The sequence below is a fragment of the Ctenopharyngodon idella genome, chromosome 6, assembly GCF_019924925.1.
Source record: "Ctenopharyngodon idella isolate HZGC_01 chromosome 6, HZGC01, whole genome shotgun sequence".
NCBI classification, from domain to species: domain Eukaryota; kingdom Metazoa; phylum Chordata; class Actinopteri; order Cypriniformes; family Xenocyprididae; genus Ctenopharyngodon; species Ctenopharyngodon idella.
The window spans coordinates 18,925,890-18,941,258 of NC_067225.1; the positions used below are offsets into that span (position 1 = coordinate 18,925,890).

Sequence of the window (15,369 nt, forward strand, 5' to 3'; positions counted from 1 at the left end):
TTACAACTGATAACATGTTTTTTTTTTTTTTGTTGTTGGTGGTGGTGGGGGGTTTTTTTTCTCTCTCTTTTCTTTTTTTTTTTTTATGGAAATGCCTTGCCCTAAACAGTAACACTGAAATGTGTAGATAGACACCAAATGAACAGTTGACTTTGATGATTATTGGACTGATTACTTTTAGTATAAATTAGCAGCTGGTAAATATAATAATAATTTTTACATATTACTAGTTTATGCTCACAATATTTGGCATCAAGTGAAACAATGTACAATTTAAAGGGACAGTTCACTCAAAAAATAAAATTCTGTCATTATTTATACACTTGCAACTGTATGACTTTCTTTTTTCATACAATAAAAGTTAGTGACTGAGATTGATTCTGCCTAACATTGCCTTTTTATTATATGGAATAATAAAAACATTTACAGCTAACACTTAAATGCAAAACACCATCAGGGTAACACACGACACTAAAATAATGCAATAACCATTAACTCAATAACATAAAATGTAACACAAAACACACTGTGAATGTCCTTTTACTATTTTACCATAAATTATATGTTAATTTATACTTTTTACTTGCAAAAAACATACATTTGAGAATATTTTACTGTAAAATTACATATAATGTGATGTTAAACTATTTACAATTTTTCACCATATATATATATATATATATAATACAATAACAAAAAATATCTATTTATCCATGATGGTAAAATAAAAATACTGGAATGATTAAATAATAATTTAATTACTCTTCTACATAGTTTGTGCTGCTAGGTGACCTAAACAACCAGGGCTGTAATAAACAGTGGGTGACCATGTTTTAGTCTCAAGGCCATTTGTGAATTCAATAAGATTCTGTAAGTAAACAGGACCATCCAAGAGACCAGGGCAAGTAGGGCTCTGGGCCCCTGGGACTGCAAGATCACGTGACCAGCCATACCAGACGGCAGCAAAGCAGGGGGATTTCCAGATTGGTTATTATTGTTGCAGACAGGAAAAGACTCCATTTAGATGCCAGAGATCACTGAGAAAGCCCTCTCACGGTTTGTCGTATCAGAGGCTTTATAGCAAAGGTAATGGAGGAAGATCTGCTAGAGAGAGAGAGAGAGAGAGAGAGAGAATGAGGAGAGGTTGTGAGAGGGAGAGATGGAGTAGGATTCTTTCACTGCACCAGGAGGTGGTGACAAACATTTCACAGATCTGCATCATTGATGAGACTTTTGACAGATGCAAATATAATACACTGGATTAGTGAACAGTAAAATTGTGTATGTCTTTAATAGTGTGTAACTGAACTAAAAAAAAACCTATAATCCATCGTTAGTGAGAAATTCTTTTTCAGATTGCCCACAACATTCTGCAACTTTGCTGGGAGTAATTGATTGTCTTAAAATGTTTTCCAAAAAAAGTAAAATAATAATAATTGTGTGTTACACTGATCGACACAAGTATGTGCTGTAACAATTTTTTTTTTTTTTTATCAAGCAAATTGCTAAATCTTATATTGCTGATACTTTTAGATTAATCAGTAGTAGGTTTTTCATTTAGTCATACCCTAAGCTAAAATTTGTCTGTAATCTATAGTCATTTTTAAATAATCAATGGCTTGTTCACATTAAGCATAAGTATAGTATAAATATTCTCATACTTTGCTTACAAAATAGTATTTGTACAAAATAAATGGTCTCAGTGCTGTTTTGAAAGTGTAAGAGACATATTCCTGTGGTGGGCCACAGTCTTTGGGCCTATAAACTTGTGCATCCCAGATTACCTACTGATAGATGTAATTTGACAAACATTCATTCATTCAAAACATTTGTTTTTTGTTTTTCTGTAATGACAGATTATAAATGCATGAGACAGATTATAGATGCATGAGACAGTGGTAGTGCTGTTCTGATGGTTGCAGGTTTAATTCCAAGCAGCAGTGACCCAGGAACTGGTGTGTTAGTGAGATCACAATTCTGCTCTATCATCATTTTGCCTTCGAGCGAGGCACTTAACTTCAGTTTGATCCATATATGCAATTACTGTAGCTAATGTAAATGGCTTTAAATTAAAGTGCCTGCTATATGACAGACATACAGGATTCTAATAAGAATAGTGTAATTAAAGCAGTGGTGTAAAGTATTTGAGTAAATGTAAGTGGTTACTCTTTACTCCAATACATTTGTGATGAGTAATGCAATTACTCATTACATTTTGCGTGGCACCTAACTTTTTCTGCAGTAGTTTATTTCTGCTATAAAGAAGCAATATCGCCATCTACAGGGCACTGAAGGTACTATATCTTGTGCGTTTTGCCTTTATTCACCCAAACTTGTCAACAATGTTACTCAATGCGAGTACATTAGCGGGTAGTTGCTGAATTGCAGGTGTTTGATTTATGAGATTAGGACATGATGAGTCCAAAACAAGCACATCCAGCACAAGTAGACTTTGATTAGTTAAATTTACTTAACATTATTTTATTTATCCGTTATACTGAAGAGAGCTTTTTGAAGGATATTGGTTACTTATGGCCTTTTCGAGCACTTGAGCTTAACTGAGACTTAGGTGTTTGTAGACATTTAAGAGGCTGTTGTGTTGATCTTGATTTATTTCAATTATGAGGTGTTCAGTTTTATTTTGATTTTAGAAAATAAATGTGATTTCCCTCCTTACAAATCAACTGCTTCTTATGTTCACTGCATGTCTCTTAGGTGTTGAGGACTAGTGCATCTTTGAGCCTATATTCCATACCAGTAAAGTACTTAAGTACTGTTAAAATCAGATACTCTAGGCCCAGTTTCACAGACAGGGCTTAGATTAAGCCAGAATTAGGCCTTAGTTCAATTAGGGCATTTAAGTAGCTTTTATAATCGTGCCTTAGAACAAACAAACAAACAAAAAAAAAAAAAAAAAAAAAAACATTACTAGTGTGCATCTTGAGACAAAACAATAGCACTGACATATTAAGAAATGTCAGTGCAAGTTGCTTTGAGTAAAAACAGCTCAAACATGTATTTTAGTCTGGGACTAAACTTAAGCCTTGCATATGAAACCAGGGGTAAGACTTAAGTCGCGTTGGAATTGGTGACTTCTAATAGAGTCATTTTCGTTTTAGGTACTTTTACTAAAGTATGGTTTTCAGGTACTCTTTACACCTCTGAATTAAATTTATAACTGGGCTAAAATTACATTTCCAAAATAATATATAAATTATAAAATAAATAAATATAAACAAATAAACAAACTATAGTAAAAAAAAACAACAACAACTAGGCCTATTTTCTCTTTTCTATAGTTTTACTTCTCTAGCTTGCTCTCACTTTAATTGCCATTGTGGTACTGAGACTAGCTCTTGTGGGATAAATAGCTTGTTATGTTTCTCATTTGGAAGTCTCTTTAAATAAAAGCGGATGCTAAATGATTACAAATGTGACAATGAACAACCTGTTTGTAATTACCCCATATAAACCCTTGTGAAAATCCAATCCTGAACGTGTATTTGCTAACACCTTTTATCTGTCCTTGACATGGAACGGGAGAAATAAAAGGGAAAATACAGTATATTCCAGTTCCATGTTTTCTTTAGCACATTAAACTAGGTACTTCCATTGATTGACGTTGGCACCAACCAATCAGCGCTCGCAAAGCGTCAAGTCTGTGTTCGTTCGGCCCAATCAGCCAATAAGGACAGTTTAAGACGCCATACGGTATTTCAATCGGCCATGTTGGTGAGGTACAGAGGTACACCATTACATTTCCCCCGCAGCGTGCAGATTTTAAATTGCTTGAAATATCAAAACATGTTTATAAAGCGCTTAGTTTGATGAGCATATCCGTTATCGTTCACTATTCCGCGGAAAGTACCGCCAAATAATCCGTGTTTGCCAATAAGAACAAGATCTCGGTCAAGCATCTTAAAAAATCGCGACTGATTGAGGTCTTACTCTAGTAACTATAACTGGCAGCATATTATTTGGCGTTCTTCCTTCCTATAGTGTGTCTAAATAACTGATCTCATAGATCACCCAGGATGATATTTTTACATACCCAGTGTAAATATCGGTAAAGGGGCGTGGTTTGAGAACTGTCACTCAAATGTTGAGCAGGTTTCACCAGCGGGGCGTCCACTAACTGCCGCAATATTATATTCATTGAGCGTGACCTTTCTTTCAGACAGAGCAAAAGTTTATGCGCCACCTAAAATAAATAAGGTGACTTCTGAGTAAGCAGTACTTCAACGCTTGCATATAAATTAAATGCGCGTATCACTGCTGGATAGTTTACAAGACACCTTTGAGAGAAATTGACTAAAGATTGTTTATGTTGAGGGAATTACACGAGTAACGACAGTGGTCAGTGGTTATGTAATGACATGTAAACATCACCATATGGAGAAAAAAACATACATTAGAAAAATGCAAACTCCAGACTTGGTCTGCTCTCTGTGAGTAAAATTAAATGTTTGAGACAATGTGGACCATTATGGATTTCGGGGCAGTATTACTGTTTTAATTTTTTTTCTTTTTTTTTTTTCTATAGTGATGAGCCTATCTAGGCCATCCATCAAAGGGAGATTGACCAGGATAGTATGGATCGACAGTTATTCCACACATAAATGAGTCAGAGGTTGGTTTGGAGGCGGAGTCTGACTTTGTAGAAATACTGTCTATTGTTCCATCTTGACCAATCAGAAGAGCGGAGTTTTTGCCACACTGGCCAATCACTGAAAACCGCCCGCCTCCAAGCTCCGCCTAGTCTTCTATATTAACAGCTCTGCCGCCGTGTGAGCTCGCTACAGACGCTTAATAGTCTTTTTTTATTATACACATCTTGTATTTCTCTTTATATAATTTTGTTCCGAGACCCCATTATATTTTTAACATTTAGGAAAAATGGCTGACACAAAAGTCGATACCAGCTCGGAAGTCTCCGCCAAGGTAATGCAACTTAAGTTATACCCTGATTTGTAGAGATGCTGCGTTTTTAATCATTTGAATAAACGGGTTTTTATGAAATATGAATTTTGGCATGGAAATCGGTATACAGCACTATTGGAACACTGTTTGCAAATTTTGTCAGTGTTCTGACCTCTCACTGACACTTTGAACACTTCGTGGATTGGAAAACGTTAGGTGCTCTGAAGTTGGGCTTCTTTACGGAGATATTTGCAACTAAAAAAGGCTTTTTGTTCGGATTCTGCGCGGGTTCTTTGTTTATGCAGGCGGTTTTTCGGTTCCTCTTTGAAAAATATAGTGAGAAGGATTGACGCGGATACTCGTAAGCACTATCTGTACTCTGCTTATATGGTTTGTTGCACAAGTTTCTTTATTACCTCGTATAGACTCAATAATTGAAGGTGCCTCGTACAGTCCGCGAGACGCGGTGATTCGTCAGCCCGCAGCCCGATCTGTCACACAAGTTACTGCAGCCCTCACGATTCATGATGCCACTGTGAATAAAGCACGTTTTCCGTGATGTTTGAATGTGTCTACTTTATGTTTGAGCAGTGTTACAAGTGTAATGAAAACAGAAATTAATCTTAGAATACCTTGTTAACATTAGAGCCAACCTGCCTCAGATTTACGGTTTATTTAATAGGACTTTACCGAGCGTTAGGGCGCGTTGCTTTTTAAGTTCTGTCAAGTTCGGATTGTAATTCACTTTTTATGTAGTGAAATTGAGAGTTTATCATACATTATTGATCAAACTACTTAAGATATGAGCTGCCCGGCACTTTATACAGAGGAAGTGTCGGCATGGGTGATCATTTCTCAGATGAAAGAAAAGAGGTCTCTCTTTCAGTACACGGAGAAACGGTTTAGATTGTATCATTGGCTATCGAAATATGGAATTACTTCTATGGTCGATGTCAGTTTGTGTGTAAACTTATCCCGCGAAACCCCGCTGCGGATGCTGCAGTCTGGCTGACTGAATGAGTTCCTATTGTAGCGCGCGCCGCGGTCAGCTCAAGAGGTGAGCGCGAAAACCGAAGTTAAGGGACATCCGTACAGGCAGCTGCTCTATTTTTCATTGCTTATAAATGTAAACATATACTAGACCGACGTCTTTGAAGGTTGTTTCTCGCAGTTATTCTACCGTTTCATGCATGAGCGCCGCGTTTTTAAGGCGCAGTGGCTCCGTTCAACTTTTAAAAACGTATCTCGGTCTGTTCCATTCCGTTGCGCACCGTCTAGCTGCTTGTGAGCGCGAGAACGCGTGCTGTTTGAACGGCCCCGTACAGTGTATCAACCTAAACGATCGTTTTCCGCCGGATTTATCAAGCGTGTTGTGCTCAATCTCTGCTGATGTCATATAAGGATCGCTGGACTCGCCTACCAGCGGTGGGCACAACATTTCTGACCCGTTTGTCCTTTGTTAGGTTTTTTCTTGCGTCCTGGTCTTGATAAGCCTGCGTTTCTTAAGTTTGCATATGAAGAACGGATATGATTTCCGCTTCAGGCTATGAGGTTACTGCCCACGCTGTTTGTTTGATCGATATATGGGTCAGTATTATCCTGTAGATAGTGGCATATGTTCATTATTCATGTATGGTTCACTGGCGCTCAGTGGTGGTACAAAGCGGCATGTAATGGTGACGGTGTGAGAAGGCGTTGCAGGCGTGATGTAGACGCTAACCGGCTTAAAAGCTGAGGATTATGACCTAAATTTATTATTACGAGCGAGCTGCTGCATGGAAGCACATCCTGTGGTATTCAGAGAGATGAAAATCTGCGTTTTTAAACGAAAAGATGCAGTGTGTTTAATAATTTGATAGATAAAACGGCTTCTCTTAAGAATAATAGTAATTCTCGAGAGAACAACAATGTAGTGCTCGAAAAACCGAATTGTTAAAGGCTCATATGCACAACGCTATTGTTCCCCCCGTCTTTCTCTATCTCTTTCTCTCACTCACTCTCTTTCTCCGAGGCTTATCGGTCCTGCCTCTCTTTGGTGAAGTTCGCGCTCTTATTGGCTGAGTTAAAATATTCACTAATTGTAATCTGGGGGTTGTAGTTTTTTAGCGGGCGTGTCTTTATCAAGCGCAATGAGATGGATTATAAACTGAACTACAACGCGCATTGGCGGTAACGACATCGACGTATCAAATTACAACACCTCAATATGGTCTTTAAACCAGGCGGGGATGGAACAGACAAGCATCCAATGAATAAAGAGTGTGGAAGTGTCGCGTTTCAAATGTGAAATGAAAGCACGTTCCACAAATAAGAGAGGATGTGAATTCGGCACTGGCCTATTTGAATTTCCTAGATAAGTAACTGAAAGCAATTACAGATAATTTTTTTTTTTTTTTTTTTTCATTTAGGACCTTAAAGAAAAGAAACAGGTTGAGGAGGCAGAAAATGGAAAGGATGTCCCTGCTAATGGAAATGCTGTAAGTTTCCACAACTTTCTTTATTTAGTGCCCACAACATCAGTAGTGCTTGTTATATGTATCAAATGACCTAAGATATTACCCGTGATAACTTGTAATGTCTTTTTAGGAAAATGAGGAGAACGGTGACCCAGAAAATGAAGTAGATGAGGAAGATGATGATGTGGCTGAAGAAGAGGATGAGGAAGATGATGGAGAAGGTAAGGCTTTAAGTATGCAGGTTAACTAATTGAATAAGTGTGGTGAGAATGATGGAGACATGCTGCTTTAGCTCCACCCTATGCGTTGACAACCAAAGGATGTAAACAAAGTTGCTTTACTAAGAATTAACTACATTATAGGTGAAGATGATGATGAAGATGATGAGGCTGAGGGTGGCACAGGAAAAAGAGCAGCTGAGGATGATGACGATGAGGTCAGTTTGCACTTCATGTCATTGAAATCTTCTGATAAGAAAAGTTTACCTCATTACCACAATGTCTTAACTCTGTCTGGCCACATTTTTCAGGATGATGTTGAAACTAAGAAGCAAAAGACTGATGTGTAAGAAGCTACTCTGCTGGAAATCTCCTCATCCCTCCTTTCCTTTACTTGTCCACTGGGGGAGGCAAAAAACATGGTCATCATCAAGTAGAGTCCAGCATCCGTGTACACACACCTAACTGCAGATTTTGTAGAAACAACCAAGACTTCAAAGCTCTACCTTCTTACAAAATACTTTAAAAGGAAAAATTTGTTTGTATTTTTATTTACATTTTATATTTTTGTACATATTGTTAGGAGGTCAGCCATTTTTGACAGTGATCTCTGGTTACCAAACGGTGCTTTGAAGTTGATGCTTCTCTATGAAATAGATTTTACTTGTGGTTTGACCATGTCATGTTATCTCAAATGAAACTTGTAAAAAACAAAGCAAAAAAAGAAACGAAAAATGACAGAAAAACATACAAAAAAACTTTAATTCAAAGCATTCCAGTAACTTTGTGTATGTACATCAGTTGTATCATACGTAGTTGGACTGTATGAGAGGGCAAGGCCAAAAGAAAAGAATTTTCTTTTCTTTCTTGTCTATTAAATTGCTATCTATTTGTGGCCTGTTTGATGTATGTGTGAAATTTGTTGTGCGACAATAAACCGAAATTTATTTTGTGAGGTTTTTTTTTTTTTTTCCTTTCTTTTATTCCTTTCATGACTTTTCATGAGTTTTTAATGTTGGAGCTGTACGGGCAAGAATAATTGAACCAGCATTATCTTCAGATGCAGTTCATGTTTTTCATCAGCCTGTCAAAAGTAAATGTACATCAATGTAAATTATTCAGGCCTTTAAGACTCCAAGATCTGGTATAAATTATATTATGTTAAATAAAATTGACTGTGTGAATTCTTTCATTTATATTCACATTTATTTAGGCCACTTTGCTCACGTTTATATTTATTTATATATATATATATATATATATATATATATAATGTCCACAAGGACATTTTATCTTATCTCCATAAGATGGCCATATCCAAAATCCTTGTCCTTGTGGGGACATGGGCATTTTTTGGTCCCCCTGAGGAAAACAGTTTATTAATCATACAAAGTGATGTTTTTTTGAAAATGTAAAAATGCAGAAAGTTTTTTTTTTTGCAATGGGTAGGTTTAGGGTTAGGACATAGAATATACAGTTACAGTATAAAAATCATGTCTGAATGTCCCCATAAAACATGGAAACCCAGTGTGTGTATAAAAGGTTTATTTGGAAATTATTCAACATAATTGAACGTACTAGTGGTCAAATGCCACTAAACTTTTTTTTTTTTAGTTATTCCATAAAGAAGGCAAGTTTGTAGTACAGATCATCAAAATCACAAGGTCGTCTTAGAAAAGAAATGACAAGCTCAAGTAATACTGAACTTTGAAATTTAAATATTGGAAGCTATTTTTAGCTACTGACTCAATACAGTGATTTTAACAGCACCGTTTCATGGGATGATCTGACTGCATCATTAAATATAACAAATTTTAAAACATTTCAGTTCAAAGATTTGCTGTCAAAACAGACATTTTAAAAACTAAAAAAAGTAATTAGTATTTCATAAATTACATTTAGGTAGCTGTTAGAAGCCTGAAAAATAAATCACACTTAATATGCAAAAGCTAACAGTGCTAGAACAATGAAAGTGTTTCAGTTTTGGTTTTCTCTATGAACTCTCAGAAAGAAGAGTTGATATTTCACAACATAGCGGTAGAACTGTCAATCATGAGCACCAGTGACAAACTCTAAATGAGAGTTAAAATGTGACCTGCTTTATAGACACTCACTCTGGCCATTAAAGCCCTGATCTGGTTTCTCATATTGTGTGTTCATTTGGTCAGGTCTATTTTATGCATTTTATTTTTTTAAAGATAAAACACATCATTCTGGCTGTCTAACTAAGACATGGGTGTTTCCCAAAGTTAACTACTTTAAAACAAGCCAGTTTTAATAAGCAGGAAGTAGGGAGAGGAAGTGACAGTGCCACAAGTAGGAGGACAGGCTAACTTGATGAGGTGCCAGGGGAAAGAAGAGACAGAGTTCATCGTGCTTTCAACAACTAAGGAGACAAGCACATATGAAGAAAGCAGATGATCAGTGCTGAGGTGAGTAGTTTGGAAACTTCTAGATTGAAATTAGAACTGACTGAAAATGAATCTTTCTAGGAGATCATAAAGATATAAGGAAGTTGGATCTGAATCAATTCCAGAGGTTTTTTTTTTTTTTCTGCTGTGGTCTATGCATGATTCATTTCCAACAAGCATTAACCTGCATAAACGTGGACTCTCTATATAGACAATGTGGTGAGAAAGACACTGTGACCACATTTTAGCAGGATACAAGATGACTCTTGTCTGATGAACTAGTAAAAATACTTGTTGACATTACTTGTTAAAAGCTGCATCTTTGAAAAGAAAAGAGAACAAATGAAACTGTTTCAATGAAAGCACATTCTATTTGCTAAGCTCAGCTGATTAGCAGATTTTTTTTTTATCATTTATGCTTGAATTGTCTACATCTAGAGGTGTCCATACTGTTTACTATGAAGGACCAAAAATTAAACTTGATTGAGGGACATGGGCTAAAAGTAGATGCTGCACTATATCCAACTATATTATATTAAAATGTACAATTTTTAATCAAATTAACTTGTACTCTCTACATTTCAATGCAAAAAAAAAAAAAAAAAGAGATAAATTCAATGGCATGTTTCGCCCGTCTTGTGATATGGCATGGCGGGCCAAATCAAACGTCATCATGGGCAAACTTTGGCTCACAGGCCCTGGTTTGGGCATTTCTGGTCTACAGTACAAGTTTTCTTCAGTTATAGAGTGTTTCAGGGGTGGTGCAAGTGATAATTTGCAAAATACAAGTTTATGTTGGTTCAAGAGGCTTAGTCATTGGCTTTTTCATGAACTTTAATGAGGTTAGGGCATAAGGGTGTCACTCTAAGTATGATAAAACTAATTGGATTTTAATAATAATTTAAAAAAAAAAAATAGGCAGGATAGGTTCTCATGAGAGCCATCAAAGGATCATCATGTCTAAATGATTTTGCTGGCTAATGATTCTGAATGTACATTTGCCTTATGTAATGTCTTAATAAAGTGGCAGTCATGTGCATTAGATGTCAGTGTTATTTTATTTATTACTGGGTAAAGGTGTAACTACAACATCTAAACCATGAATAGTGGATGTGTTAATCAAGGTTTGTATGTGAGCACACATTTGGAGCACATTGATTTTGCATGCAGGTCATTGTTGAGTGTTCAGTGTGGTATAGAGATCAATAGTGTTCAAAAAGTCTAAATTAATTCTGCACACTCTATGCAACATGTGTCCACAAGCAGATATCAAGGGCTTATGACAAAGAGCATGGATAGATTTGAATGGTAATTAAATAAAATAATCATTATTAATCATTAACAATAATCATTAACAATTACAGATTGTTTAATATGATTACATAATAAAAGTATAATTACAGTCAGAGCACTGGTAGGCTCAACAGCACTGCAGCTAAAAAAAATAATAAAAGGAAATCTTTGTACTAACAAGCAGGCTTTAAATTGACTTACCATTGGGATTGTCTCTGATCTTGTTTTTGATTTTATCTCTGTTCCTCTTACTCTTAACATCCGGTAAATATGACTGCCAGTGGTCTATAGTGACACTTCTAACCTCAGTAAAACTACTCCAGTATACTAACATATTACCGCGAGCCCACTTACCGTGTGTGGCCAGATATCCATGCGGAACGGAGCTTATGCTCACTGTCCACGCCAAACAAGCTGCAGCCATATCACCCAGTAGCCCAAGACTGGTGGCCTACTGAAGCTAAACAGGGTTGAGCCTGGTCAGTAACTTGGATGGGAGTTCCCCTGGGAAAACCAGGTTGCTGCTGGCAGTGAGGCCAGCAGGTGGTGCTCACCCTTTGGTCTGTGTGGGTCCTAATGCCCCAGTATAGTGACGGGAGCACTATACTGTGGTAACAAGCACCGTCCTTCAGATGAGATGTTAAACCAATGTCCTGACTCTCTGTGGTTATTAAAAACCCTATGGCACTTCTCATGAAGAATAGGGGTTTGTTCCCGGTGTCCTAGCCAAATTCCCTCCATTGGCCCTTATCATTCATGATATTACTCTCTCTCCTGTCCACCTATAGCTGGTGTGTGGTGAGCGCACTGGCGCCATTGTTCTGTGGCTGCTGTCGCATCTTCCACGTAGATGCTGCACACTGGTGGTGGTTGAGGAGAGACCCCCTGATATGATTGTAAAGCACTTTGGGTGTACAGTAGTACATAAGAAAAGCACTAATACATAATTTCATAATTCATTCATTGAACATATGACTAAACTTTCCAGGTGTACAAATCCTCACAAATGCACTTCAAAACTGCCCATGGGTTTATGTGAAACAGAATGAGAGAGAGAAAATTATGTTTGAGAGAAAGCAAGATAGGTAGCCAAACAGTCATTGTGTCTGAGTCTTAGTTTGGTTTAACTCACCTGTTTTTTTGTTGTTGTTGCTTTTTTTGCTCCTATTTCACATTTTACCTCAAAATGTTCAAAATTAATGCAATAATATTAATATTTTTTTTGCATAATTTCACTTTAGAAATGGAAGAAAACAACAAAAAGATATATTTACATATATTTTGATATATTTATAAAGACATTTAGAGTCAACAAGAAATGCACAAAGCTCTTTTTGTAGTAATGACATGAAAAAAATTCAGTATTAAAATGAAATATATAATTTTACTGTACTATATATTATATATACTATACTATACTCTTCATATAGCATGATTATTAAATATGACAACTTTTTTTGAGTCAGGATATTTAATAATTTGAATGTAATATTCTGACATCACTCACATATCTTCTCGATAAGACATTGAAAGTCCCTCTGTTGCTTGTAACAATCCAGAAGAGTCTCATCCAGTAGAATCCATGTCAGAACTGCCTCTATTCAAGTGATGCTCTAAATCAGTGTTGCATCCTTACGTTCCATTCATGCAGTGCATCATCCCAAGGCCAAGCGTATAGGCATCCTGGGAATTCATAGTATTGGCATGGTGCAAATTTGTATTGGTCAGTCATTTACACCTCTCTGTTTCAGGAATCCATGAAAGAAAACCAGTGAGTGTGAGTGTATCAGCTCTGTGTCTTTCTCTCTGTGTGAATTTTTCAGTCCAGTTAGTGATCTGGCTGCTCCTGGATAAACAGCATGAATCACAGTATCTGAGGGTGTGGGTGGGAACTCCTCTGAACCCTCTCCTGCCACCTTGTGGTGTTTTAAATAACCTGTTTTTGTATTTTAGCAAACAATTTTACAACTGCACAGATGAGAGCCAATATAAATGATTTCATATCCTCCTGGGACCCAGGGATAGACTTCTGTCCTCTGTAGTGGACATTATATTTTAGTGATTTTCTCTGACATCATACATGTCACAGTTTTAAGTCTGAATGTCCTGTAAAGAGCACATTCGGGGCTTTGCAGAGATACCAAATTTTTAGAGGTTTCGCCATGACAACAACAACTTCTTGGTCTTTAAATATGACTGAAAATGAAAATTAGCACTGTTATGGAAATATGATAATATTTTGTAATTATCATTTAAATCGGATTCATTTTCAAATTGTTTGTTTTAAATCAACATCTCAGGAAAATGTTATGGGGTTTCAAATATGACTTTCTGTAACGAAACAGGACATTGATTTCATACATGACTTCTGTAGAGGACACAGACTTTAATCATGTTTATCAGACATTTTAGGAGATACAACAAGTGAATAGGGAAAGAAATTATATATCAATATTCCTATTAATTATTAGATATTATTATGAAAATGTTGCCAATTATTACTCCCATTATTACATTTCTTTTTTCATTGCATGTTGCTCCAAGAACACATTAATATGCAAATTAGATACAGTGTATAGATGCATTGTATTGAATGGGAAAATCCATGTATGACTATTTTACCCACATATTGCATAAAGTAAAATGGTATATCAATTAATTCCATTATATCTTTCATAATATAGTTGAGAATCATCTTTTTACAAAGTTTGGTTAAAAACTGATTGGTGATTTTTAAAAAAAATCCCATTGTTTTTGCCTATACATGTCATTTCATGTCATGTTATTTTTTAAACAACTTAGTCCTGGTGTCCACTACAGAGGACATAGCATAACAAATGAATAAACTATAATTTTTCAAAAATGTTATTTTTTAATTTGTTTCTTATGCTCTAAACAATATAATGACGTGAAAAAATACTAAATTCAAAAAAACTTTTTTTTCTGGGTCTCAGGAGGATATAGCAATTTATTATAAATGTGTGAGAACTTAATTCAGAAATCACAGTCCAGCCTTAATTAAAGATACACATTCAAAGATTCAGACTGCGCTTTAACAAATTATTGTCATTTAGCATGTATATACAAATGTGCAAGGGAGGATGTTATTTTGTTTCACTTGTAGTGTAGAGGTAGTATAGTTAGTTAGTAAATCATACTTTGAATTTTGAATTATTCAGCATAATTTATACAATAAACAATTACAAAATATCACTCAGAGAAACACTTTGATGCTTATTTGTTGTGGTTCTCACAAATGAAGCCTATTATCTCCATCTAGTGGACGTTATTTGTTACTACACAACTAAAATCAGTGTGTCTAGGTAAACTTAGAGTAGGTGCTGAACATTATCTAGAAAATCAGTGTAAACGCTTTTTTTTTTTTTTTTTCTAGTCTCAGTTTTTCCATAGAACAATAATTTTGCGACCTCAGAAACATTTCGTAGTGAAACCCAGTAGAGAATACAGATTTTGCTTTGTTGGGGATGCTGATAAAATTAGATTTCCATCCATAACAGAAAATAACTAGATTTGTCCTGCCTTTTGACTGGTCATTATCTATTCTCAGCTAACACTTCGACTGTCAACAATGCCATGAGTTATGACGTTATGTTATAGCCTAATGGCTATGATATAACATGCATGATATAACATTAATGCAGTAAACAACATGTGTTGAAGTCAATATTGCAAATTGCACTTATTAAAGGTCCGTTTCACTCTAGCTGATGGATTACATTCTTCTCTTCAGAAAAATGATTCGCAATATAGATAGATAGATAGATAGATAGATAGATAGATAGATAGATAGATAGATAGATAGATAGATAGATAGATAGATAGATGTCTTAACAGACAAAATCATATATACCATCACAATCAAAAAACAAAAACAGATGGTTGGTCTCATGTGACAACTTCTGACAAACTGACCCACACAGCACACCATAACGTTTAACCCTGTGTTCCTCTCGTATTCATCTATTTTTAGATATTACATGGCATGTAACACAAATATGACAAAATTTAGAGTTTTGGAATAAATCTCACCTTCATTTTAGTCGCCAAACT

General features: G+C 35.9%; 1 protein-coding gene across 1 annotated transcript; it reads left to right on the forward strand.

The window, feature by feature from the left end:
• The first annotated feature begins 4,749 nt into the window (after positions 1–4,749).
• ptmaa (prothymosin alpha a) lies at positions 4,750–8,549 on the forward strand. The gene is made up of 5 exons (XM_051897425.1): positions 4,750–4,941; positions 7,329–7,397; positions 7,507–7,597; positions 7,739–7,812; positions 7,906–8,549. The coding sequence occupies exons 1-5, from the start codon at positions 4,897–4,899 to the stop codon at positions 7,942–7,944; spliced, it is 318 nt and encodes a 105-aa protein (XP_051753385.1). The 5' UTR covers positions 4,750–4,896; the 3' UTR covers positions 7,945–8,549.
• The last annotated feature ends 6,820 nt before the right edge of the window (positions 8,550–15,369 follow it).

Coding starts and splice junctions, on each gene's coding strand:
- ptmaa (XM_051897425.1), top strand. CDS start 4,897: ATGGCTGACACAAAAGTCGATACCAGCTCGGAAGTCTCCGCCAAG. Junction 7,598..7,738: donor TGAGGAAGATGATGGAGAAG/GTAAGGCTTTAA, acceptor ACTACATTATAG/GTGAAGATGATGATGAAGAT. Junction 7,813..7,905: donor CTGAGGATGATGACGATGAG/GTCAGTTTGCAC, acceptor CACATTTTTCAG/GATGATGTTGAAACTAAGAA.